The following is a 25751-nucleotide window of genomic DNA, read 5'->3' as shown; positions in this document are numbered from 1 at the left end:
TTTTTTTGATCCTGCTCATGCGTTAGTACAACCCTGAAAGCTTTGCGACAACCATACAGAGGTCAACAGCATTTTGAACCACTTCTTTCGATCTTCAGATAAGGAATTATATGATCTTTTGATCAGTTTCTTGTCGACGATGGAGAATCTCAGGTGTGGAGCAAACGAAGTCTCAAAGGAGCTAAAGCTAGATCGTAGTGGATCGTTGTTTGACACTCCCCACTGCTTACCTCGACATGAGTGTTTTCGAATTAGTTTAGGACGTTTGTCTTTGTTTATCGTTGGTGCTCTTCTCTTCAAGTCATGGGTTTCATCTGTAATGGAGCCTTTGGTATTACCAGAAGCAGATCCTTCACACCCGGTACTTGCTTCTTCTTGGGTCAGGGAATTACTGTGGCTTTTGTTTTCATAGTTTAGAATACTCCTAATTCCATTTTCATTCGTTTGAATTCCTCTGTAGTTAACTTGCTGTTCGTTTATCCACTTTTTGTATCGTTCTTCATTTCTTCCCGAGATCAACTTCTCTAGATTGACTGCTTCAGGGAACAGCTTTGAATCTTTGCCGGAAGCATTGTATGATTTCTGACCAATGAAATCATACGGCTTGAAGTTATTGCCAGTAGTAGCATTAAGTATAAACTTAACTTCTGATTGACAATGACTGAAATCCCATCTGTTGATAGTCACAACTTCTCTGTCGACACTATGGAGTGGGCCATATAACGCACGCATTTCATCGTCAAATACAAACGCCGAACCACTGCAGCACTTCAGAAACAATCTCTTCATAGAAAACCCATTCTTCCATGTCTGCTTCAGATACAGACACGGGTACACTTGTTTAGGGTTGAAACAATCAATAAGGTCTTTAATCTCCGAGTAAGAAGAATGTCTTGAAAAGACAATCTTGATGCTAGACGGAAGTAAGACAGAACGACCCTTAGGCTTTAAAAAACTTCGACCTCTGTATTCGAATATCTGATTACCCTTCGAAGTTGTGTCGTTCAATTTGAGATCTGGATCTTCCACCAATGTGTTGTAGTCAATAGGCCAAAAGTTAGCTACTAGATCTGGAAGGTTGAAGTCAATGCACTGTTGTAGCATAACATTAAACTTGGACACAGATTGTCTGTCATTATTATACCCCACTTTAAGGCTCCAGGAACCCCCATAGTCCCCATTCAATGTTGACCGGATCCAACCACCATAAATGGGATCAGCTAACGAATCTGACCGTTTCAAACGACTGAGAAGTATCAGTGGAATATCTAGCTTAACTCCGTCCAACCCTTGCTGTATCTTGGCCCAACACTCCTCGAACCCCAAGATGGTGTCTCGGAGACAGAAACTTATCTCCGCATCGTCTTTGGGGTACATCTGAAGCAACAGTATAGCTCCACGGATCCCCACATCGTTATAGGGCATCTCAATGTATGGCTCGCCTCTATAGCCAAATGTAGAGTCTATATATATACAATCTAGAGTCCTTCTGTTACCAGCTAAGAACCCGTAGAGTTCCGAGTTGTTCCGGATACTCAGCTCGATCCACCACGACTCACATTTAATATCGCCAGTAAACAAGATCGCTTGTCTATCATCATACACCAACACCATGGCCGACCCAGGACAATGATACGAGGGAACCAATACCATGTCAACTGTACCATCTTCTAGTTGAATGTGATGTGTCACATTACACGTCAAGGGACGAAGCAAATGCGCCTTCTGTCGATACCGAACATCACAACTGACAAGTCTCTTGGTGATCTCCGTACAGTAGACTATGGAGTTGAATGAGACGCGGTCTAAACCCACCAAATGGTCACTGTGGGCGTGTGTGAGAACGTACACTTCACATCCAATATTGAACCTGTCAATACCAACAGCGGGGAACTCTCGTAGTGCACCAGAGAACGTATTAAACGCCATCCTTAAAGGAGAAGAGTGTCTAAGTATTTATGTATGTAGATCTGATCTGGGGTATAAGTTGCAAAATATTGGTCGTGTATTAACCAATACATAAGTTGTAGACGTTATTACATACGATATTACGAATTATAGAATCGTTAGTATGATTATTATGGCGTACATCTGTGTATATCATAGTATGATACAGTATATATCAGTACGTTACAGTACATCGCAGTATCTACCATTCAGTACTGCTCATGTCATCTCATGTCATCTCATCTCATCCCAAATAGTCTTTAAGTTCACGGACATCTGCTAATAACCGTTCAGCAAAAGCAGCAAATGCTCCATCCTTATTGGCTATCAACTTCTTCTCTTCGATGGTACTAGGAACAACTCTCAGTCTCAAGAACTTGGGATGTTTCAAAAGGTTATTGATGGCATCTGCAAAGTCATTCTGTTTTTCATAAGTATTCAATACTGGAATCACATCTCCAAGTTCAACCACCGTAGATGGCAAGATGAGCCCCTCAGTGGTAGTAAATGTCAGTAGTGTTTTGTTGAGGAGTAAGATCAACGTAGTTTCAGCCACAAAAGCCGTACTCAAAGTGAATGAAGAAGAATCTCGGAACCAGGCCTCAATGCATGTCACCACCTGCTTATAGAATATGCGGATACCCAAACATACTTCAGGTATACTTTCTGGTCCAAGTTGATTGAGAGTAGTCAAGAAAATAGGTAATAGTCCATTCAACCAAAGCTTATGATATTCCGGTAAATGTGAAACACTCAACCCACCTTCTTTAATGAAGGAAGATATGGGACTTTCGGCTAAAACATAGTATAATCCACTAGCAACAAACTTACGTGCTATGATATCAATGGTCATAAACTCTTGGATGAACATTAAAGATACTTGAGCAAAAATGTGTTCTTCATTGACCTCAATTAGATTTGAAAATGAATAAAGTGATAGTAATGACGCAACAGTATCGTTTGACTCTATGGCATTGGCAATATCCATATGAGAGCTTTCAGGTAAATTAATGCCCATGAAGATCTTTAAAATACTCAATATCAATTGCAAATCATCAAGCTTCTTATCCATATTTTTGAACTTATGATCTTTCTTAGACTTGAAAAGATAAGCTTCATTCTGTAATTCCACCAATATAGCTCGCGCAGCCTTGGTTATAGCGAGTTCAAAAACATTCTTCAACACACTAAACTTCTCCACTAATGCAGAGGGATGGTTCTTGATCACATTCAATGAGAAGTAAAGGATTCTTAATATGGGTCTATATGTTCCATTGCTGGAAGTAATTCCATCAAGGAAGTTCATATTGGTGGATGACAAAAGGTCTGAACATACTTCAAGGATCTTAAAGGCTTCATTGACACAATTATCACCAGTTTTCCCATTGAAAATTGAGTAACATATGAAAAATGCTAATTCATTCCGTTCTTCATACACTGGAGCTGAAAGAGATTCTTCAATGACATTCAATTTCAACAAGTATGTTGCAGTATTCAAAAACTGAGTATCAAGATTATCAGTCTTGACTCTGCAGAATGCTGTTAAAAGTGCACCAAACGATTTTGTAGATGCTACTTGAGCATCTATCAATTGCCAATCAACACTGGCTGCGACTACCTTCTCTCTGATATGTTTCCAGCCTTCTTTATCTTCGAACATTCTGTCCATGAGACGCAAATCATAAACAGAATCCATTGAGAACCTATTTCGCAATTGAAACACATTAACAAATTGATCCAAGCTGAACCCAGGGAATGCAGTTTGAAATTCAGCTTCAACTTCAGGTTGGACTCTTGAGCCAATGTCAACAATCTCAAAACGGGTATGCAAAAGCTTGATAAACTCGGGAGACGTAAGAACTTTTGACAATAAACTCCTACAAGCTTCGTTTTGGGTTGAAAATAACACAAGCGCTAGGATATTGGCCAATTTAGAACCTAATTTCAACCGGTAACAATTTTCAACATAATCTTTAGAACTATGAAGATCAATATTGGAAACCAATTGGAGTCTGTTAATCAATGCCTCCACCGTGTTGGTATCGTTATCAATTTCCGAAATTGATGTCCAGGTATTCAATGCAAGAGATAAAGCATCAGCAAAATGAAAGTTTACCACATTGGAGTTGAATTCCATTTCCGTTATATTTTTCTTCATCAACTCAAGTAAAGAATGTGAAGCACAAGCAGAAGTGGAAGTTGATGCATCATTCTTTGACGACTCTAAGCTTTCAAAAATATCCTTGTTGCTCATAAATAATACCGTTAATCCTTCCTGCTTCCCCTTTAACACAGCACAAATGAAGTCAAAAATCCCTAATTTTAACTGAGAACCAACAAATGAATCCATTAAATCTGCTGCAATGGAATAATGCAAGATTCGAGCATGATCTGCTCCCAAATACGAAAGTAATGATGGAGTATTTTCCTCTGGCCATTTGGAAGAAACCATTGATGAAATAAGTTGAAGTATAGGGTATCTTATGTTTTCGTATTGAGCGTATGCACTCACTAGCAATGATGACTTGGTGAACAATTGTTTCTCAAATACTGAAGGTGGTAAATCATTCAAACTTCTGATGTCAATAATCAATGATGAAAACCTCAAGGAAATTGCTATCCATTCATCATGAAGATCAGAAATATCATTCAATTTATATTCAATGTATTCTGTAGGTAATGATTCAATTACCTTTAATAAAGGTACTGCAGTTCTTGAATAATCATTAGAGAATACTAAAAATGATTCCACTATTCTTTGAACGGAATCACTAAAGATATCGCTCACGTAGGAGTTAACTCTCTTATCAATTCCGTGGACTGAAGTTACCAAGATAGCAAAAATATCCAATATTTTGGAACCCATACGCATCATTTGATTTACATACAAGAATCGGCAATGAACAAACCCTTCAAATAAGGCAAGGAGATGCTCAATAAAAACTTTTATAACAGTACTTTTCATTTTCGACAAGGAATCTCCGATTTTAAATGTATGGATAATCAAATTCTTTGTGAATGAAATCAACTCTTCGGAGAAAGGATAGTCTCCATTGACTAATTCAATTGCTGCAAATATGTTGGAGGCCATTCCTTCCTTATCATTATGGGAAAACAATGACGATTTGTATAAATATGGGAACACTCTGTCTGACATTATAGGCAATAATGCTGACAACAAGGAGAATATTCCTACCAATATTTGAATTGATCGAGCATGCAAACTTTGTTCAAATATTCTAAAGATAATATCAATGATATCAGAATTATCTGTATATGCTGAAGCTCTTTCTATTACTGAACGTCCCTCGGAAATAGTGCTATTAACCAAAACACTTTGGAACAAATTGATAATATCACGTGTGGCCTCTGACTTTTCCAAGTCTGTAGCATCAAAGCATTTGCTTAAGTTTTCTAATATTCTACCCACAAATGTCCAACCATCATATTTATGTAAGAAAGTCACCAACTCTTCATCTTCATCTGTAGATGAGGGTAAAAGTTTAGCCTTTGTATTGGCATTTATCATCAATGAAAGCTTTTTATTGGTTTCAAAGGGCGGATAAATATCCACAACTTTATTAACAGTCACCAATTCACTGTTTTCATTGTCAATATTATAAATAGCACTTATATCCGACAGTTTCATATTTGTCATGAGTGATTTCAATTCATCGAATTCATGTAATGCAAATTGTCCATTAATACTTGCAAGTTTAAGCCAAGGAGATAATGCCATGGGGAATTTGGTTCTTGCAACCACTAAAAACTTCTCAAAATCAGGATTATTGAAGAATCTCTCGACAACAACATTATGACAATATTTTAATACATGAACAATCAAGGAAACCGTTTCATTTGATATTGGGATCACGGGTAAAGCAGCATACAATACACTTGATATGATAGCTGTGTAGATGAACTCATTTTTTAGTATTCCCACCAAGTCGTTGAAACTCTTGAATATGTTCAAGGAGATGCATCTTGCGTTCAAGTCGTTGATATGCATTGCAAGCTCTGTTTCAGTTAATATGAATGACGACTCGTTGGGGACCTTCACATTATAATATTTCCGCAATAAGATCAAAGACCAACAATATAATGAAATAGCATTGGTGTTTGAAGTATCAATAATAATTTTATTGATTTGTGAAAAAGTTGTCGAATCACTACCATAGCAAGGATCATCATTTTCAACATCAAGAACAAGGATAGTTATTAATGTTGATAAGGAACGCATTATTGTGAACGTTTCATGGAGATCCAAATGAGAATTGACCTCAGACATAAACGAAGTCAATGCCATCAAGTTGAGCCATTTCACGACAACTTCATTATTAAGCTCTGGGTTTCTGAACAAAAGTTCAACTAGTGTCCGAAGCAAGTCAACAGTATAAAGTAGCTTCTCCTTGTAGTAAAGACCTTCAAAATCATATTCTGAAGTGGCAAACTCTTGAAGGGTATCCATGGGTTCGAAATCACCCACCATCAACAGTTGGAAAGTGTCATTCAATTTGTCCATGATCTTGGTCATGTAATCTACTGATGAATATAATACTCTTCCCAAGTTTCGGACGGTGGACGTGGTGTCCAGGTTATTCTTGTTGTTCAACATTTCCATGACCAACTGAATCACTGTTCGTCTCTCTTGAAAGATCATCTTGGCATATATATAGAGTCTCTCTTCCCGTAGACATCTTTGTCGGTCATCAGGAAGTTTGGACTTCAACTTCTTAACTTGAGGATCGTGTTTGCTGGGGATCCGTTCACATGTTTGAACAACTATTCTCAATGTCTCCATGGGATCAAGACTAAACATTGTGGCTAGCTTATTGGCATCTTCAATTTGGGTATCGGTGATTCCACTGTACAAAATGTTACGTATCACAATATCTTTGGTTCCCTTGCTTGTTGGTTCAGACTTGTCTGATGCTGCTGAAAAGGGATCAGGGTTAACCAACAAGTCCCGACATTGTAAGAGGAATGGGTCTAATGAGTTGAGTATCACCGACTCTGGCGACTCAAAAGTCACCGCTCTTAAAACGACATCAAATGTCACCAAATGCGTGGGCTGCAATTGACGCAAGTCCAATGTCTTGTCACTGTATTTGGCTACTGCAGACGGCATTAGATGGAGTAAAGAATGAGTTGTGGGTAATAGGTAGTTGCAGTGTTGATGTTGTTTACAGTTTTTTCACTGAGATGAATGTAGACTTCCTAAACAGGAAGTATGTGAGAAAAAAAGAGATGTCAGAAAAATATGTTCTACAGCCGTTCAGTACTACAACAGTTCATTCCTGTTCATGGCTACAAAACTGTATTAGTATCAATGTAGCCTTCGTATCTCTATAAATAATAATAACTCTTATCTATCTCCGGCGGAATGGGGCCTTCACCCTTATAGTCATTGGCTACTAAATCAAAAGATTGTATCAACTTGGGTGAACCACTGTTAGAAACATTTTCAGTAGCAGGTAAGCTCTTTGCAGAGGTTACCTCACCCGCAATTAACCGTTTCCAGCTATTGCTACATTGTTGTATGATTTGTACTGTCTTTTCCAGTGAAAGAAAGATCCCATCGTGAGCAAATACATTGGGAGGTTTGCCATCTGGAAGCTTATAGTCCCTGAACCATCTTCTAGTGGAGCTCAAGAGCCCAGGACAATGTTTCTCCACATCAGGAATATCCTTCAATTGACCCGCCAATTCATCTTCAATGTCTATAGCTATTATCTTCCAATCCAATTCTCCATCGTCTATCATGGCTAGAGACCCTAACACCTTGACTCTTTTGACGTCACCGGTTTGTAACACTCGCAGACCGATCTCGCATACATCTAAAGGATCATTATCCCCCACGACCGAAAGATCTCCATGGGTCGTCGTGGGGTCTTCCCACGTTTGGGGGAATGCCCCGTAGTTATGAATGTACCCTTTAAAAGGGAAAAGGTTCTTTACAAACCTGACTGATCCCTTCTTCACGTCCTGGACTATAGGGTTGCCTGGTTGAGACGTTGATATTTCAAACTTAGCGTTGGACCATCGAGGTACTTCCACCACCATGTTGGCTGTCCGGGTAGCAGGGTCAAACTGTAAGGGGATGTCGTGGAAGAAGGAGACTACTTTACCCGAATCATTCTCTATAGCGTACGTTTTAAAGTCTTGTGTGAACTTCGTACCTTGTTTCACGGTGCTATAGGACTTTGGTTTTGGCAGTGGTGATGCCAGTAGATGTCTTTGAGTAAGTTGAAGACGTGCTTGGAAGGTTCTAGAAAAACCGTGGTAGTTTTCGGACTTCATGATTCGATAAGCTCTGACCAAAGGAAACTTTGCACGGAACATTTCAAAGGAATACTGGTGGATATTTATGAGTTGATACGGTGTAGCAAATACCAACGGCTATTCAAGCATCATTACCTCGGCAAAAACTTTGTCCCCACCTTTAGCTTGTTCCGAGGGTAGTCGAAACTTTCCGGTAATTTGTCGGAAATATAACCTAATCCGAGGGTAGACATTTCGGGTAATAGTACTCGCTATTAGTTATACTCTTTATATCACACTTTTATTATTAATTAACATTATGATCCCCTCAGAAATCATAGAATCTATATACTAAACCCACTCACTTCACATTCAAGGGCTCTGTTGGTGGTTCACCAAAATAAATGGGTGAATTACTCGATGCAAACCCAGCATTCTCATTACTAGCACGAATAACAGAAGGCATATTCTCAATTTCCATGTCTGAAAATCCATAAGGATCCTTAGGAAGCCACATTATATCCATATCATCCCCCACATGTGGTAAATCATAGGCATGAACATCATCCGCTGCATCCTCACCACCATCATCAATAAAGTAAGAAGCAGGAAGGATCTTCCTTGATTCTTTGAAGTTCAAATAAACATCAGGACGAAGAAATCTAATCAAATAGTTTCTGGAAGATGACTCCTTGAAGTCCTTTTCTGCCAAAAGAGGTACACATGTAATAACTGTATTTGTAGCCTTCTCTAAATCACCGTCAGAGTTAGTTTCATTGTCGTTTTCATTTTCATGTTCATGTTCATTTTCATTTTTATGTTTCTGTTCATGTTCACTTTCAGAGTTTTCCTTATGATACTTATGATTATGACGTTTACGTAAAACCTTTCCTTCATATTCCAAAGTTCCCTTATAAGAGGGTGTTTCACTGACACCGTCCAATGGCATCATACAATCAATAGGAACAACCTTAAGTAAATGAGAAAATGCTTCTTGCAAATGAACGTGAGCAAAAACTGTAAAACCAATGCCTATAAGTTGCATTGCAATAGGACCCCAACCTTTCCCTACAGCAAATAAACCCAAAAGGCAAATTTGGCCCAAATACAAACCAGTAAACGTTTGGAAGAGTGCTGTTGGATAATGAGCCCCTCTGCTGTCTGTAACCTCTGTGAAAACATAAGTCAAGTTATAAGCATAAGCAATGTAAAGCAAGAAGAAAGACGCTGTTGCAAATAAAAGAATCAATGGTGATATGATGGAATAAGCCAAGGTAATACACACTAATGTGGTATAAAGCGGGAAGGTTGTTCCCCAAGCCATGGCACTTAATCCGGAGAATCTTTCCCACTTCTTTCTTACGGTTGAATCAAAGAAGAAGCCAAAAATATAGTAAAGGAAAAAACCGACAATTTGAAAGAGAGCTGCACCAGCAATTGACAACCCTTGAAGCATTAAATAGGCCACATAGAAGTTAGATGACTTGGGTAACCCATTTGCAAGAATACTTAAAGCATCTTCAGGCTTAGAAGCAATTTGAGTGATTGTAGAAGTAGCTGAAGATGAGATGGTAGTAATAAGGAACCCATTAATGATCAAGAATGCAAAGTAAACAGATTGAGTCCATTTTTCAACTGATTGGTTGGTGGGACAACCCGCAACCACAGCCATTGCACGAATAAACAAAGGTAACAATGCCATTAAAATAGCCAACATGATGGTTGGTAAATAACCAGTGATAGCACCCAATATGGGCTTAGGAAGCTTTAATAGCCATCTTAACCAATGAATCTTATTAGTTAAATAAGTTAAGTTAGAGATGGTACCCACAAAGGCCACTGGAACAGCCCAAAGTAAAATAAGAACTGTAGCTGCAGCAATGGCTATAAACCGTCTTACAATCCATTCCCACCAGAACAAACGAGTATTTGTCCATTTGATATCGCCAGGTTCCATGCCTGTGAACTTGCTAGACATTTTCATTGGTGAATGGTAACTGGTGGTTTGATAAGCAAGTTGACAATAGTATTGGTTTTCAAATTCAACAAACATGGAGTTTCTGGGTGGATTCTTTCTGAAAGTCTTTTGAAGTTTCTTTACCTCGGCATCCAAGATTTGCAATTCCTTCTTACAATAATCAATGGTATCGACTTTCCGCCGGGAGAAGAAACCTTCTGGTTTGAAATGAGGTCTCTTCTTCTCTGGAACATAAGAGTTGATATTAGCCTGATCGGTGATTGTATCCAACTTATTTTTCTTCGCCAACTTGGCATGTTTTTTGACGGCCATGGTAATTAACTTGTTTTCTGCACCTTCAAGCATGTTGAACATATTCTTTCGTTCATTGACCTTGGAACTCAACTTCCTATCCATACGAGGCACGTACACTCTTTTCACCCCATAGAACAACTTGAATGCTTGTTTGTTATCAAGCAATGAGTCTGGAACACACTGGAAAAGCAAAGTCCGAGATGAAAGCTTTCTAGCATATTTAGGGGAAGCAATAGTGGCAGCTCTTAAGGAATTGTAAAAGTATAACTCTCTAAAGATCACAAACACAACAATGCCGTAGAATAACCAAGACATTACAGCATGTGCATAGTATCTTTTCCTATTGGTCACATTGGAGATGGAAAATTGGTCAAAGCCTTCACCTCCTGCTCCTCCAACTGCATTAATAGGTAAGAGCACTGTGAACATCAAGATCCCAAAGAGGAACACCAATCCAAACACAAATAAGTATCGAAGGAAAAAGTACCCATCTAGACCGGCCTGTTGGATAATGAAGGACGAAGGCTTACGTAGAAGAATAAATATCCACCGGAAGGGATCCGATGGCAATGCTTCAGGCTTCTTATCTTCTGGTACCAAATCATAAGAAGATTTTGGAGAGTAGATTCTCTTGAACTTGATTCTTAACAAAAGAAATGCCCCCACAAATATACCAAAGATGACAACGTTAACCACGAGAGAGGATAACACCTTTTCAGTGGATGTGTTTGCAGTAGTAGTTGACATGTTCTGCTGTCGTACTTTTTTTAATCCAGAAAAGAAAAAGATGATCCGGTCCTAACTGTACTGCTTAGTATTTAAAAGTGTATCCTTAGTATAAACTCTAATAAGCAGTCCCCGGGTTGAATTGCTAGCGTTTATTCGGGACCACCTTAAGTTCCCAAATATATGACAGGTCTACTTTACCAATAGAACGGCAAATAAAAGCAGCGTGTTTCAAGTATATATTTTATTACTAGGACGATGAGACTGAGTGACGGAATGGTGAAAGAAAACAAGACGTCTTTTTGTGTAACAAGATTTACTTGATCTGTGAGGCAAGCCGTGTGGTCTTCATATACCGCCCTGGCCAAGTGTAGTCGCTAGTCAGAATAACTGTTAGTATGACAGTGGTCGTATAGACGAGGAGGTGCTATCTAAATGGGAACAAATACCGTACAATAGTTCTTCATTGAATGACCTGAAACACAGGCAGGGACAAGAATCGCGACCTGTGACATCATATGTTGTTTCTTACGTAATAATATGACAGCATATGTTAACGCAATAGTTTGTCTGGTTGATGTTATGTAATTGCTTACGTAACGTTAACTTGGTTTCCCAATATTATAATTCTGGGGTGACAAATAGTATAAAGTGTATACTTAGGTTCGTCATTGTAAAGACGACATGCCCAAACCTATTGAAGCGACAACTGCTGTTAACTCCGAAGACCCACCTGTAATAAAGTCGGGTGATGCTCATGATGCTCATGAGGAGGCTCTCTCTCACACTGAAGATGAAGAAGATGATGAAGAAGAAGAGGACGAGGAAGACGAGGCAAATCAACCTTTACCAGTGGAATATCCCGGAACAATTATTCCCGATGATCATCCTGAAACAATTGATGCCGATGTTGATCTTACAAAGGATATAAAAACTGATACCGACTACATTGACTTGATCCACTTGAAGATCCATCTGATGGAGGACTTAGATTTGGGGAGATTTAAGCAATTGGAAAGTCTTTGCTTAAGACAGAATCTTTTAACTCTGATGCTGGGGATTCGAGCTCTTGAACCCGGGAAACTCGAAGAATTGGATCTTTATGATAATCGGATCAATCATATTTCTAGTGCACTTAACGAGTTTGTCAACTTGTCGAATTTAGATCTTTCCTTCAATAAGATTAAGAATATCAAGAACATTTCCAATCTTACCAAATTAGAGAATCTCTATTTTGTTCAGAATAAGATAAAGCATATTCGAAACTTGGAGCTGTTGGTTAAGCTAAAGAATTTGGAATTGGGTGGTAACAAAATCGAGACTATTAGTGAAACTATGCTTTCTTTATCAAGTTTAACTCAACTATGGCTTGGAAAGAATAGAATTTCCAAGTTACAGAATCTTGATAACCTTGTTAACTTGAGGGTGCTTTCTATTCAATCCAACAGACTTACAAAGATTGAAGGATTAGAGAAATTGGTCAATTTGGAAGAACTTTACCTTTCTCACAACGGAATATCTAAACTAGAAGGGTTAGAGAATAACACTAAACTTACAGTTATTGATGTTACGGCCAATAAGATCTCCAAATTGGAGAATCTTTCACATTTGACTCAGTTAACTGATTTCTGGTGCTCCTACAACAGTATCCTGTCTTTTGACGAGATCAATAGGGAGTTGGGTAAACTACCTGAATTAGATACGGTTTATTTTGAACACAATCCCATTCAAACCCAGAATCCAACTGCCTATCGACGTAAATTAAGATTGAATTTGGGTCCTAGTCTTCACAAAATAGATGCCACATATATCCACTCATGATCACGCTACATATACTCAGTACATACACACAATACATACACACAGTATATACACACAGTACTCACACACAGTACTCACACACAATACTCATATCCAACACTCATATCCAACACTCACACACAGTCTTCACACACAGTAGCTATTAATAAGCACCGGTAATTCGATTGACTTCTTTTACCTTTCCCATATAGTTGCTCTTGCCTAATTAGGCAATATCTGTCGCGAGTCTCGTGATGTTGCAACCCCTACAAGAAAGTTCTAGAGATTTCGCAGCCATTCGTAGTTATGGACTCTTGCCTTGACTCAAAATATATAAAGGCACTGTGACTCCCTGAAATGGGCATTCAAGTTTATCTTGTTCACTATCAATAAGCTTTACAACTACAAATATGTTCAGAAGATACTTTGATAACTTTGATAACTTTGATAACTTTGATGACGACTTCTTTGTGCCTTTCTATGGCCGCAGACGGGGTAACCCTAGAAAAATGATTGGAAGCGGAAATGAGGGTTTCCTGTCGTTAATTCCCTTCCAAGAGAGATCCTCTCTTGACGAGGGGTTCACTGTTAGCAACTTTGAAATGAAGGAAGATGCTGATAACTATAAGATCAGTTTGGCTATCCCAGATATCAAGCACAAGGAAGTCAAGGTGGACTTTGTTAAGAGCGAGAACAAGTTGTTGATTCTGGTTTCTGAAAAGAAAGAGGATAAGAACCAATACTATTCATCAAGCTATAGCCGGTCTATGGTTCTTGATAAGCGGGTTAATGCCAATGATATTAAGGCAGACTTGAATGGTGATGGTGTAGTCATCGACATTCCCAAAGCGGAAAGCGATGTCGTAAACATTTCTATCAAGGGAAATGGGGTGACCCATTTATTGGATGCTGTCCCTGACAAAGGCGAAGAAGAAGGAGGAAAGGGTAAGGAGGAAAAGGGAAAAGCTGAGGCTAAGTAACTCTGCTAGGTGCTCTGAGTAACCACTCTAAGTAGCTACTCTAATTAACTAGTCTAAGTAACTACTTCTAATTTTATAGCAGATTCTACTAATTGTATAGTGAATATGATTCTGTTCTGTTTGTCTATTCTATTCCAAATGGTTATCCTCGGTCTTATAGTTATCCAACACAATTCTGTAGATAAATGATGGTGCAAATCCACCAATGTTTGTCATTAAAATGTCAATGTTCTCTGGAGGGATGTAGTCGGTCAATGGGTTTGTCACAACTTGAACATTATCCAATAATTTTGAATTGGAATAATCCAAGACTTTCCCTGAGTTCCCTACTTGGATCATGCTGTTACTATTGAATGGATATCTTGGAGATAATTTGTATAACCCGGAGATTGCCAACACTGGGGTTCTAAACTCTTTGGCACATTCAGCAACATTGGCAACTCCAGAATCAGATATGCATCCACCATTAGCAAAGACAGCATTAGCATTCATAATTACTTTCCCAACTCTGGACATGACCGCATAAACCGAATGGTCGGGTATCAATGTAGTTTCTATGTTATTACCAGCTAATTCTTTAACAAACTTATGAACATTATGAATATTATTAGGATAATTCTCAGTTACCAAGACTGAAAACTTTCTTTTAGTTCTTGCTTTGATTAAAAATTGAAGCACTGTATCAGTAGCTGTGGGAGTTAATAAGACTTCATTATCATGAATTAAATCAGCAGCCATAATCTCCATACCTTCATGAACATTGGTGATTTCATCCACTAAATCCCTTATACCTTGGATGATTATCAGTCTTAAATCACTGGCTAACCTTTTCAGCCCAATAACCTTTTCATTGGTTTCTTGTTTGATGGATTCAGTACTCAATAAGTTAAACATCAGACTCATCATCGTATCAGCCGTATCTGGTTCAATCTCATCTCGGATTAATGCTAAAACTCGACGAACAATATTTCCGGGTATAACATTCTTGGGCTGTGCCTTTTCAAGCTCGACTCCAACGGCACGTATCACGGCGATTAAATCCTTAGGATTAATCCATCGGGTCAGGATGACTCTCATAAGAAGATGAGCAATAGCCAATGCCATTTCCTTGGGGTCGGTTAGCTGACCTCGTTTGAGTCGGTCAACCTCGGGTCCAAGTAATACATGTACTTCTGGGGATATCACTCCGGTCATGTCCGGTGTTGTTCGTATACTGTAAGGTGATAATAATGATAACGGTATGTCTATTTTGTATGGTGAAATTTTAGAATATATAAATTCTTTTTGTGTAATTTAACAAGGTATGACATATACTGATGTATAGCGTAAATATCAGTACGAACAATAGAATTATAATTAAGTGTACACTGTCTGATATACACTGTCTCATATACACTGTCTCATATACACTGTCTGATATACACTGTCTGATATACACTGTCTGCAACACTGTCTGTCCTTCACCTGTGATCAGATTTACTCAGAACATAGTCAATTGCACTCAATACTCCCAGTCTACTATACATAGTCTGGTTCCCACTATGACTCAAATCAAAGATCAAATCGATCAAAGTATCGCCTTGCTCTATGACTATGCTGACAAATACAACACCTCGGTCCAAATGATCCAAAAGCTCACACAGCTGCTTCGACTTGAAACCTTTATTGATAAACATGCACATTCTGTCAACTCCAGTATCCATAAGCTCCCCTACCAACGATTGACCATTGCTGGTTCGCTCATCTTATTGGACATCGACTTCATAGAGGACTCCAAGATCCTCAGCGTCTCGCTATCCCTGGCCAACCACACCAGTGAAGAGAACGAAGGAGAATCAGAGTTTGGCAATGGGGGCATGGAAGCTTCATTCAAGTCTTCCGTTGGTGGAGAGAACATTGAGGTCCAGTTCTTTAATAAGACTTGCACAGTAGAAAGCGTTCTGGTGGGTAATGAACAAGAGATGATCAATATTGTCAATGTTAATTTTGCGAAGAATGATGCTTCGTTTTTGAATAGTAGTCTGGAAACAATTCTTTATAATAATCTCGTGGAGAAGAAATTGGGTTATTTCCCCCGGAATTTAAAGCATTTGAGTTTAATGGATACTCTATCACATGAAAACGTTGATCTTTTTTTATATTTTGATAACATTTTGTTGATTTTTTACTTGATTTATGCCATTGAGTTGCAACAATATCAGAAAAAGGAGAACTCTGGAGTGTATTTCTTCACCAAAGGCTATATCAATTCTATTGGAAGGGCAACTTTGAACTCAGCAAACGAATTGGGCATCTTTGTTGATTATTGGAGAGATTTTAGGTTTATCAATCGTCAAACTGAACTACAACCACAGTCATTGGCTCCAAGAGGTCAATGCTATAATTATTGTCTTGAAGTTAGAGACTCTAATACTACCAACATCAATTATTTATCTAATCTTAAGGACGAAATATGGAAATTCTCCAATCAAACGTTCCAGTTTTCCTTTGATGGTGACTCTTATTTAACGAATGCTAACAACGGGAATGCAACAGTTTCCATTCCTAGTAATGGAAGAAACGAGAATTGGTGTCTTTGGGTTGTTTTCAATTATCCTGTGCCAATTCCAGCTTATTTGCTCGAATATTTGGCGTTCGAAGATTACCAACTTGAATCGTCAAATGATGAAAACGAGATTAGATTGAATGGCAAGTTCAATTATGTAGATGGCTACAAATTTGAATTCATTTCTAATTTACCTGAACTCAACGTTCCCTTCGTTAAAGCCATTCGTTTGAATGCTCTTCGAGACCTTAACACCTTGGTACCAATTCTTAGAAACACTCTTGTTCTAAGAAATGTTCTTGATACCTTTAAGCAACAGCAATGCATAACTGAAGATATCCACATGGATAAAGATACTGTTGATTCCAATTCAATCGAATTCTCTCCGGAATACAAAGCTAAGTTGAAGCAATCATTGAAATTGTCATCTCATGTTACAGACGAAGAATTAATGGCATTGAATGCTCTCACTAGTAAGAAACAAGAACCGTTGGCCTTGGATGCGTTTATGAGAGATTATGAAAATGATAATGGGTCTGCTTCCACTAACGATCCTTTGACTATAGATGTTGAAGATGAGTCTGATTCGTTACTGAATAAAGTTCCATTGTCCAATACAATCTATTTCCTCATTGATAATATTGATTTGATGGGCTCTAATGACATTTCATTACAAATCTATGGGGATATCAGCCAAGAGGTCAACTTCCGAATTTCTAATGGTGAATTCAAAACTGATGATGATAAGTTGAACAAGTTTGTTGCTACACTAAATCTCACAGAGAACTTACACAAGGCATTAGCTTTGATTATGTGAGGTTATGCATTAAAAGATCGATTCTACGAGTTGCAGATTTACGAGATTATGCACTAAAAGCATTAAATATGTACAAGTCAGTCAAGTTATAACTTAACACCAATATGAATGGCAGCTACACCAAAAGTCAAGTTTTCATAACCTTGATCAGGAACATAGAACCCAGCCTTTTCAATCATACCTTTGAATTCTTCTTGCTTGGGGAACTTCCGAATCGATTCAACCAAGTATTGATATGAATCTCTATCATTGGCAATCAATTGACCCATCATGGGTAACATCAGAAACAGATAAGCTTGATAAATATAATCAACTAGTGGGTTTTCCACTTGAGAGAATTCCAAACAAGCAAAGATTCCTCCAGGACGTAAGACTCTATAAGCAGTGTTCAAACCAGCTTGAATATTGGTGAAGTTTCTTATACCAAATGCAATGGTATAAACGTCTTTTGAGTTATCGGGAATCTTATCCATAATTTCACCGTTTTGAACCATAAACTCAACTCTTTGTTTGGGTTCTTTGGCATATTTGGTCTTACCATATCTAACCTCTCCTTCTCGAAGCATGTCAGCGTTGATATCAGCAACAGTCATGGTAGACCGGATGTCTCCAAACTTGGCTTCAGCATGATCCAATAACCCAAAGGCAATATCACCTGTTCCTCCAGCTACATCCAAAAAGTCCAATGGTCTATCGGAACCAGGGCGCATTCCCGCGTCCAACCGATTGATGAAATGTGACTTCCATAATCTGTGGACTCCCATTGACATAGCATCGTTCATGACATCATAGGACAGTGCCACGGAGGAAAAGACTCCTTTAACTAAGTCTTCCTTTTGTTCCTTATCAACTGTCTTGAATCCAAAATGGGTAGTCTCCTTATTGTTGGACTGGGAATAAAATCTGATGTTTCTCGCCTTCCAGACATTTCTGGAGGCCAATGATATGCTTCTGACGTTCATTGGTGTCGGCCTAAAGAAGAAGAAGTAGTAATAGCAACCAAATCGTAAGGTAAATTTATGCTTCGTTACTGGAAAATAAATTCTAAAGTAGTGTGTTTACCATAATGTTACAAGTCGTATAATACATCTATACTACTGCAAGAAAGTACATTGCATTGCATTACATTACATTTAATACTCATGTTAAATATTCCTTTTAATTAATGTCTGATTATATGTTTATGTATACACTCTTTCTATACTCTTAAGCTTGCAAGACTCTAACAGTGTTAGAGTGACCAGAACCTCTGGTCCAACCTTGGATGGAAATAATGGCATCACCCTTCTTGATGATTCCCAATTCCAAAGCTTCAGCAACAGCCCATCTCAATCTGTTTTCAACATCTTCTTGCCAGTTTTCAACAGCAGGCTTTTCGTAGATGAATGGATAGACACCACGTGACAAATGGGAAGCTCTAGCAGACTTTTGGTTACGGGTAACCATCAAAACTGGAACTTGGGGCTTGTATTTAGAAACCAATCTTGCGGTGTCACCAGAAGTAGACAAGACAACAATGGCACCAGCACCTTGTTCATAAGAGGCAGAAACAGCAGCCATGGCACATGTTTCACTTGTTGGGGTTGGACGAGGAATCAAGGCTCTGATTTGATTAAACAAAGCAGAGTAAGGAATAGCCTTTTCAGCAGTAATCACAGTGTTGTGCATAATGGCAACAGCTTCAGCAGGATACAATCCCTTGGCAGTTTCACCAGACAACATGACACAGTCAGAACCATCCAAAATAGCGTTACCAACATCGGAGATTTCAGCTCTGGTTGGTCTTGGGTTGTAAGTCATTGATTCCAACATTTGAGTAGCACAAATGACTGGCTTACCGGCCAAGTTACATTTAGCAATCAATTGCTTTTGGACGACAAACACTTGGGAAGCTGGGATTTCAATACCCAAATCACCTCTGGCAACCATGACACCATCAGTTTCCTTCAAAATGTCATCAAAGTTGTTAACACCTTGTTGGTTTTCAATCTTAGCAATGATCTTGATGGCCTTACCATCTTCACCCAAAACCTTTCTGATTTCCTTGATATCGTTACCGGTTCTGATGAATGAGGCAAAAATCATGTCAACATCATTCTTAACACCGAAACGAATATCGGCCTTATCCTTTTCACTTAAGGCAGGCAAATCAACATCAGTACCGGGCAAGTTAACACCCTTGTGAGAACACACCTTACCGGCGTTAACAGATCTGACCTTAAGAGTCTTGGAGTCAGCAACTTCAAGAACTTCAAAGGAAAGAACACCATCGTCAACATAGATGATCTTACCCTTTTCAATCACCTTGGTGATGTTTTCGTAGTCAAGATACATAACCTTGTCATCACACTTGGTCTTGAACTCTTCATCAGTGGTGAAAACCATTTCGTGACCAGCGGGGATAGGGTAGTCCTTTTCACCAACAGTGGTACCGGTTCTGATTTCAGGACCCTTAGTATCCAATGCAATGGCCAAGGGTCTACCCTTGTATAATCTGGTGGATTCTCTAGCATTGTCAATGACGGATTGATGGTATTCATATGAACCATGAGAGAAGTTCATTCTAACAATGTTCAACCCGGCCTTTCTCAACTTGACTAATACTTCAGGGTTGTTGGTCTTTGGACCAATGGTACCGATAATGGAAGATCTACGCAAGTAGTGACCAGGGACGGAGGTGGTGTCTAAGTTGACCAACCAAGATAAGTTACTAGCCATTGTGATATGTGATTTTATTGAATGTAAGTTTTGGATAATATAAAACTTGAAAAGATCAATCTATTCGATCCAACTTTTCAATACACGGGGGGAGGCATCGGTATTTATATACCAATGGCCAAAGAGGGGCGCCGGTTATTTTTTATTATTATGCAAAAATAGGTGTACCGCACGCAGAAGTCCGAAAGAAGGATGCAGATTACTACTACTTTTTGATGTATGCATATAACGCACACAGACAATTGGTACGATAAGTTCAGACACACAATTAAACTATTAGAGAGACAAAATTGGTAGAAATTTCAGTGTTCTAAGTCCACAATCATCTCTATTGCATTTCACCTATTGCTAAAGGATTGTAGTGCAACGTTTGTTTCACCATCAATCAATTTTTCAAACAGTGTATTTGTCTGGTTTTTCTCTTCGTAAACTCATGCAATCTAGTGACTGCATCACATTGAACCACGTTGTGCCTAACAGTCTATATTCGTCCGCATCCCAATTGCAGGTTTTTAATTGCATACTCGTTACTGTTACTAGATGATATTTACCTTACACGTACCATCTCCTTCAAACTTGCCTGTTGGTTGGTCTGACCAAAGCTTTCCAATGCCTACAAAGTTGCGTAGGCCCGTAACCGAATAGCCCTTTAGGGGGTTTTGTGACACATGACTCCGGTCAGAAGTGATCCGCAACCGCATCGACTTTTTAATCGCATTATTTGTCGTTTAATGGTTGCACCACTTTAACGCATCTGTTACGCACCACTGCCATGCGTGGATACAGACATGTGTCTGCAGGGATTGAAATAAGACGGGTCTTACGGAGTAGTTTACCATCTTTCTAAGCGCATGATTGACTTAAATAATAATTTGTGGAGTTATGTCTGAAATATTTCAACACTATCAGGTCATTCAACTATGAAATAAAAGGTTAAGTCTTCTTTGCGGTTCTACCAGCGTAGTCACGTGGTTAAAGTCACGTTAAGCGTTATTAGCACGCTTGTTTGATTCTATATCTTCAATTTACAATCTTACTATGTGTATCACGTGAAAGTCGCGTGATACCCATTTGCCCCATCAATTCCGCAATACTAGCAAAACTTTACAAAACTACTATCTGGGGTAACGAGTAATCATCAGTCAAAGCATGATACCTATAATAGTTGGAGTGGCAGCAACAGTAGTAGCACTAACTGCTAAGGCGACATTTTCTGCCTGTACGAAATTCTCCAGACTTCCCGTATCAACAATAGCCACAATGAACAACATTGATTTACGACTGTCAAATCCATTTAATAGTCAGAACGGATCTTGGGCATCTGATCCCAAAATGAAACATGACATCGATCATATTCTTCGGAATTATGCTAATACTCCTTTCGGTGATCCAATGACGGAGAATGAGGCCTTAATGGTTTTAGGTATAACCCCGGATGAAATCTTAACTTTAAACAAACAAACTGTGAAAAGTAGATACAGACAATTGATGTTAGCTAATCATCCGGATAAACATGGATCGAAATACTTGGCTCAAAAGATTAATCAAGCGAAATCTGTATTGGAAAATAGCAAATTGGTTGAATGAGCCAATCACTAATTGATATAACCTCGTGCTTACATTAGATACGTTTCTATTGGTCCAGAGATTAAGATGCGTGACATTCTCGAGTCTCATTGCTTCATCGTTGTCACGGCTGCATCAAATCACACATTGCATTGTTGCTCAGCGAGAATAACTTCTTTAACGATAAATAGAATGAACTTTGGTGGTGAAAGCCTTATGTGGTTTCGGGGAACAAAAAGAGAGCCGTTGAAGCCGTTTAGATGCTTTAAAATACAATACACAAGATCGCTAATTATAGTATGTCTGTGGTATGATATCATCAACTTGGTAGAGGCAGTTCTCGTATTCTATGATGCTTTTTCACACAACTTTCATTAAACTCTAACCAGCTCCTTTTTCTTCTTACATCTTGTACATAGAATTGGTTAAATAGAATTAACTTAAAACCCCACGGTTTATGGGTTTTGGATTAACGGAAAAAGTATTATTCAGTAGAATGGGCTTATTTCACCGTCCCTGGCGATTTTCTTTATCAATCTTCTGTCGCTTTAGGATACAGGATTTAGATGTATCGGATCGCGGGCCGATGACCGGAAAGTGACCGAGCCGATCAAAAGGAACCTTGAATTCACACTTTAATGAAATGAATTACCATATAGAGAGACATGCATATACGGAGAATTTGTTCATGCCTCGCAAAAGTAGACGTTTTCATCATCCGTACGCTTCATACATACATTTCGTACATTCGTGCGTAAGTACAATAAGGGCATGCAGGCTAAGCTAAGTAACATTTTGACTCATCCAACGTGGAGTAGAACAATTGAAACTCTGGAGCAACAACCAATGTAGTAGTACAAGGGAAAAAGTATTTGAACTTAAATTTTAAAAGTATATAAATGCTGTAGTCTTCAAATTTAGTTTCCATAAGAGTTTCGTATTACGTCACTACGTATTATTAATGTACGCGTAGTACGTTTAAAGTCTGAATAGAGTGTTTAACGCAGGCAACGTACACACATATACATATACAAATCTGTGTTGAAAATATCAGACAAAAAGGGAGTTGCTAAAGACAATCACGAATTAGTTTTTCTTGCTTATAGGGAATAGATCTGTTTAAGGGCCCCAGATACAGCCGAACACAGAAAGAAAGACAAACAGGCAAACTGCAAGATGGCGAACTATTTGAACCAAGGACAGCAAGAGAATACGAACCTGACAGTTTATCCTCCACTTCCTGCAAGGACGCCTCCATCTATGGAATCACTTACCAATAGTGGTCTCCCAACTTCCAGTGCAGCAAGTGGGCTTCCAATGTTTAATGTACCTATGCACCTCCAATACCACCCACTCCAACAACAACAACAGCTGCAGCACCAACATCAACAACCATTACAACTGTTGCTACAACTGCAACAGCCACAATTGCTGTCCATGCAAGTACAACCTTCTATCAACATGAACACCAAGAACAATAATACTGCTTCTTCTGCATCAAAGGAAAAGTATCGTATCCGAGTCCATAGAGCCTGTGACCGGTGTCGGACTCAGAAGATCAAGTGTTCTGGTACCTTCCCCTGTAATACTTGTCTCAAGTATAAGAAAGACTGTACATATGAGAAGAGCCACTACCCCCATAAGAGATCAGGTTCTACTGACGATGAGCTCCTTCCAACTGGAGGCGACATTGTACGTCCTGTTAGTGCAATGGCGAACATCAACCACATCAATGGCAGCGAAACAAGCATTTCACTGCAACACAATGAGACATTGAAGAGAAGTCATAACGGTGATGATGATGAGACCAAAAAGTACTTGGAGAAGAGAGTTAAATATTTGGAGAACATTATATTGGAGAATAACCAAACGTATTATCGTCGTGAGCCTCTTCAAAGTATGATTGGACCAGCCAATGAAATGATGGCTGGTAGTTCTCAATTGCTATTGCCTGATTTGATCTTCCCTCTGTCTAAATGGAGATATTCCCGTCGTCATCAGAACCTCTTAGTGTTTGAGTTGTCTCAGACATTGTACAAGAGTATATCCAAATATGAGAACCGTCGAAAGGTCAAGGTTCCCAGGTTCCAATACTTTGGTTGGAATATGAGTGGTGGTCACTATATTCCTTCGGAAGAATTGCCTTCGGAATATCCTGCTTTCCATAATTATCCGCATTATGGTGAGTTGGATAGTAGGATGAGCCTTGTGGACTACTTCTTCAGGAATATCAATCCGTTATTTGCCATTTTGCATGAAGAAGTGTTCCGTCAGCAAATCAATGTCTATCATGAGTTGGTTGAATCATCTTCATCAGCCAATGGGCCCCCCACTGGGAACTCGACCTCTTCAATGTCTGGTGCTAATGTTAAGAATAAAACTAGTTTATTCTCTGCTTTATTATTCATGACTTATGCATTATCCATACGGTTCATGGTAGCTGCAGATCCTTATCCCAATGTGGAATTGTTCAAACTTGAAGAAGAATGTTTCAAGTACTCTTATGCGGTTATTCGTATACTTTCCTTCCAGTGGGAATCGTTTGAGTTGATCCAAGGCTGGTTACTTATTGCTCTATATTTAAGAGTCAGTCACAGACAAACTACAGTTAGTAGTGCTATAAATGAAGCCGTCTCCATGACAAGATTAATGGGTATTGGAAGTAAAGTCCCGAAGCTACAAACAGCTACTGAATATGAACGTTTGAAAGCCAAAAGAATCTTCTGGAGTTGCTACACAATGGAAAGAGTATTTGCTCTACAAACTGGTAGATATGGTGCACTAAACGAAATTGATATTTTTGCTGAGCCATTGACCAGTTATAACTTTGAAGAAGTTGGTGATACTTGGTTAACTAAACCAGCCTTTGCCTTATTACACATTGCCAGAATTATTAATTTCATTTATTCCAGTACTAATGATGTTTTTGACTCTAATTTGGTGAGTGCAATGAATAATGAGTTGACGTTACTATCTGATTGGCTAGACCAAAATGGTTTTAACGATGATACAATCTATGATGATGAAAATGAACAGGATCTATACAAGTTACTTAAAGTCCAAGTGAAATTACATTTTTATGATTTAATCTTGAGTTTACATGGGAAAGCCATGTTTGATATTTTAAGAGATAATCAAACTGAAGGAATCCAGGATCATCAAGGTTTACTGATTCCGAAATTATTGGAGACTTCAGCAGCAGCTACTAAGCTTTTATTTGCTACCAATAAGCGGAAAATGCTTTACATTCCTTGGTACTATAATCTTTTATTACTTTTCAATATCGGAGTTAATTCCCTAACTATGGTATTCTCTGGTGGAAATAAATACATTAACTCAAGCAGAGACTTGTTAGAGGACACAATTAAATTGTTAACAATTATAAAAGATGCTAAATACCCTAACGGAGAACCTCGGTTCAAAATGGCCAAAGAATGTCTTTGGTGTGTTAAAATGACTAACCATATGGTCTCCTTACAGTTAAGTGAACAATTGAATATGTTGAAACTGATTGGAATCGACCATGGTTCAAATGTAGTCAACGATGAACAATTTACGACTTTAGGAGTAAAAGATAAAGACGAACAAGATGACGAGAATGAAGGAGAGTTGTTGAATAAGAGATTGATAAAAAAGGCTAAGGTGAAATCGGAAGGTCTAACTAATCTGGAAACCATGAGTGTTGAAAGTGGTAGTTCGGCAGTTCTAGGATCACCAAAATCAGTTTATGAAAACGACATGCTATTTAGCAACTTGCAATGGTTTGACCAATGGTTAAACTATGAATCTATATAGACATATTTATAGAATAGAAAACTGCTAATACCAAATTGTATGGTATAGCTTGTTGTATCAGATACTTACTTGAGCCAATAACAACGCCAAAATAGTTCTGTTATGTCGCATACTTACGTCAGCAAATGATATTACGTAATTATAACTGTATTATTAAGTAAGCGCGACTATCCAATGAAAGTTGTCAATATTCAAATTTAAACCAATCGAAAATTTTTAATACAGTAAACAGATTTGACCTCTACCGTTAGTTCAAGTGTCGGATTTGTCAATTGAAACAGACAAAGGTCAAGAGGAAGACATCGACATCGACATCGACATTCG

At 38.6% G+C, this 25751-nt stretch overlaps 12 protein-coding genes across 12 annotated transcripts; 5 read left to right on the top strand and 7 right to left on the bottom strand.

Annotated features, from left to right (window-relative positions):
- Positions 1-106: 106 nt before the first annotated feature.
- Positions 107-1929, bottom strand: PSO2 (Pso2p; the record flags this gene model as incomplete). Its single annotated transcript, XM_043195761.1, has 2 exons — positions 107-148; positions 217-1929. The coding sequence occupies 2 exons, from the start codon at positions 1927-1929 to the stop codon at positions 107-109; spliced, it is 1755 nt and encodes a 584-aa protein (XP_043049466.1).
- A 262-nt stretch (positions 1930-2191) lies between these two features.
- NUP188 (Nup188p) lies at positions 2192-7075 on the bottom strand (the record flags this gene model as incomplete). The annotated part of the gene is made up of 1 exon (XM_043195760.1): positions 2192-7075. The coding sequence occupies one exon, from the start codon at positions 7073-7075 to the stop codon at positions 2192-2194; it is 4884 nt and encodes a 1627-aa protein (XP_043049465.1).
- Positions 7076-7293: 218 nt separating this feature from the next.
- KQ657_005116 (inorganic diphosphatase) lies at positions 7294-8247 on the bottom strand (the record flags this gene model as incomplete). Its single annotated transcript, XM_043195759.1, has 2 exons — positions 7294-8140; positions 8243-8247. The coding sequence occupies 2 exons, from the start codon at positions 8245-8247 to the stop codon at positions 7294-7296; spliced, it is 852 nt and encodes a 283-aa protein (XP_043049464.1).
- A 322-nt stretch (positions 8248-8569) lies between these two features.
- On the bottom strand, positions 8570-11227 carry KQ657_005115 (uncharacterized protein; the record flags this gene model as incomplete). The annotated part of the gene is made up of 1 exon (XM_043195758.1): positions 8570-11227. One exon carries the CDS (start codon positions 11225-11227, stop codon positions 8570-8572), a length of 2658 nt encoding a protein of 885 aa, XP_043049463.1.
- Positions 11228-11890: 663 nt separating this feature from the next.
- SDS22 (type 1 protein phosphatase-activating protein) lies at positions 11891-13027 on the top strand (the record flags this gene model as incomplete). Its single annotated transcript, XM_043195757.1, has 1 exon — positions 11891-13027. The coding sequence occupies one exon, from the start codon at positions 11891-11893 to the stop codon at positions 13025-13027; it is 1137 nt and encodes a 378-aa protein (XP_043049462.1).
- A 389-nt stretch (positions 13028-13416) lies between these two features.
- Positions 13417-13986, top strand: HSP21 (Hsp21p; the record flags this gene model as incomplete). The annotated part of the gene is made up of 1 exon (XM_043195756.1): positions 13417-13986. One exon carries the CDS (start codon positions 13417-13419, stop codon positions 13984-13986), a length of 570 nt encoding a protein of 189 aa, XP_043049461.1.
- A 129-nt stretch (positions 13987-14115) lies between these two features.
- Positions 14116-15180, bottom strand: GCD7 (translation initiation factor eIF2B subunit beta; the record flags this gene model as incomplete). Its single annotated transcript, XM_043195755.1, has 1 exon — positions 14116-15180. The coding sequence occupies one exon, from the start codon at positions 15178-15180 to the stop codon at positions 14116-14118; it is 1065 nt and encodes a 354-aa protein (XP_043049460.1).
- A 347-nt stretch (positions 15181-15527) lies between these two features.
- MED1 (Med1p) lies at positions 15528-17348 on the top strand (the record flags this gene model as incomplete). Its single annotated transcript, XM_043195754.1, has 1 exon — positions 15528-17348. The coding sequence occupies one exon, from the start codon at positions 15528-15530 to the stop codon at positions 17346-17348; it is 1821 nt and encodes a 606-aa protein (XP_043049459.1).
- Positions 17349-17434: 86 nt separating this feature from the next.
- COQ5 (2-hexaprenyl-6-methoxy-1,4-benzoquinone methyltransferase) lies at positions 17435-18310 on the bottom strand (the record flags this gene model as incomplete). The annotated part of the gene is made up of 1 exon (XM_043195753.1): positions 17435-18310. One exon carries the CDS (start codon positions 18308-18310, stop codon positions 17435-17437), a length of 876 nt encoding a protein of 291 aa, XP_043049458.1.
- Positions 18311-18554: 244 nt separating this feature from the next.
- On the bottom strand, positions 18555-20066 carry CDC19 (pyruvate kinase; the record flags this gene model as incomplete). The annotated part of the gene is made up of 1 exon (XM_043195752.1): positions 18555-20066. One exon carries the CDS (start codon positions 20064-20066, stop codon positions 18555-18557), a length of 1512 nt encoding a protein of 503 aa, XP_043049457.1.
- Positions 20067-21326: 1260 nt separating this feature from the next.
- Positions 21327-21653, top strand: MDJ2 (Mdj2p; the record flags this gene model as incomplete). Its single annotated transcript, XM_043195751.1, has 1 exon — positions 21327-21653. One exon carries the CDS (start codon positions 21327-21329, stop codon positions 21651-21653), a length of 327 nt encoding a protein of 108 aa, XP_043049456.1.
- A 1296-nt stretch (positions 21654-22949) lies between these two features.
- Positions 22950-25427, top strand: CTA7 (Cta7p; the record flags this gene model as incomplete). The annotated part of the gene is made up of 2 exons (XM_043195750.1): positions 22950-22958; positions 23010-25427. The coding sequence occupies 2 exons, from the start codon at positions 22950-22952 to the stop codon at positions 25425-25427; spliced, it is 2427 nt and encodes an 808-aa protein (XP_043049455.1).
- Positions 25428-25751: the final 324 nt, after the last annotated feature.

The sequence above is a fragment of the Scheffersomyces spartinae genome (assembly GCF_019049425.1).
Source record: "Scheffersomyces spartinae strain ARV_011 chromosome Unknown scaffold_9, whole genome shotgun sequence".
Classification (NCBI taxonomy): domain Eukaryota; kingdom Fungi; phylum Ascomycota; class Pichiomycetes; order Serinales; family Debaryomycetaceae; genus Lizanozyma; species Lizanozyma spartinae.
Note: the sequence above shows the minus strand (reverse complement) of the source record. Positions and strands in the feature narration are given on the sequence as shown.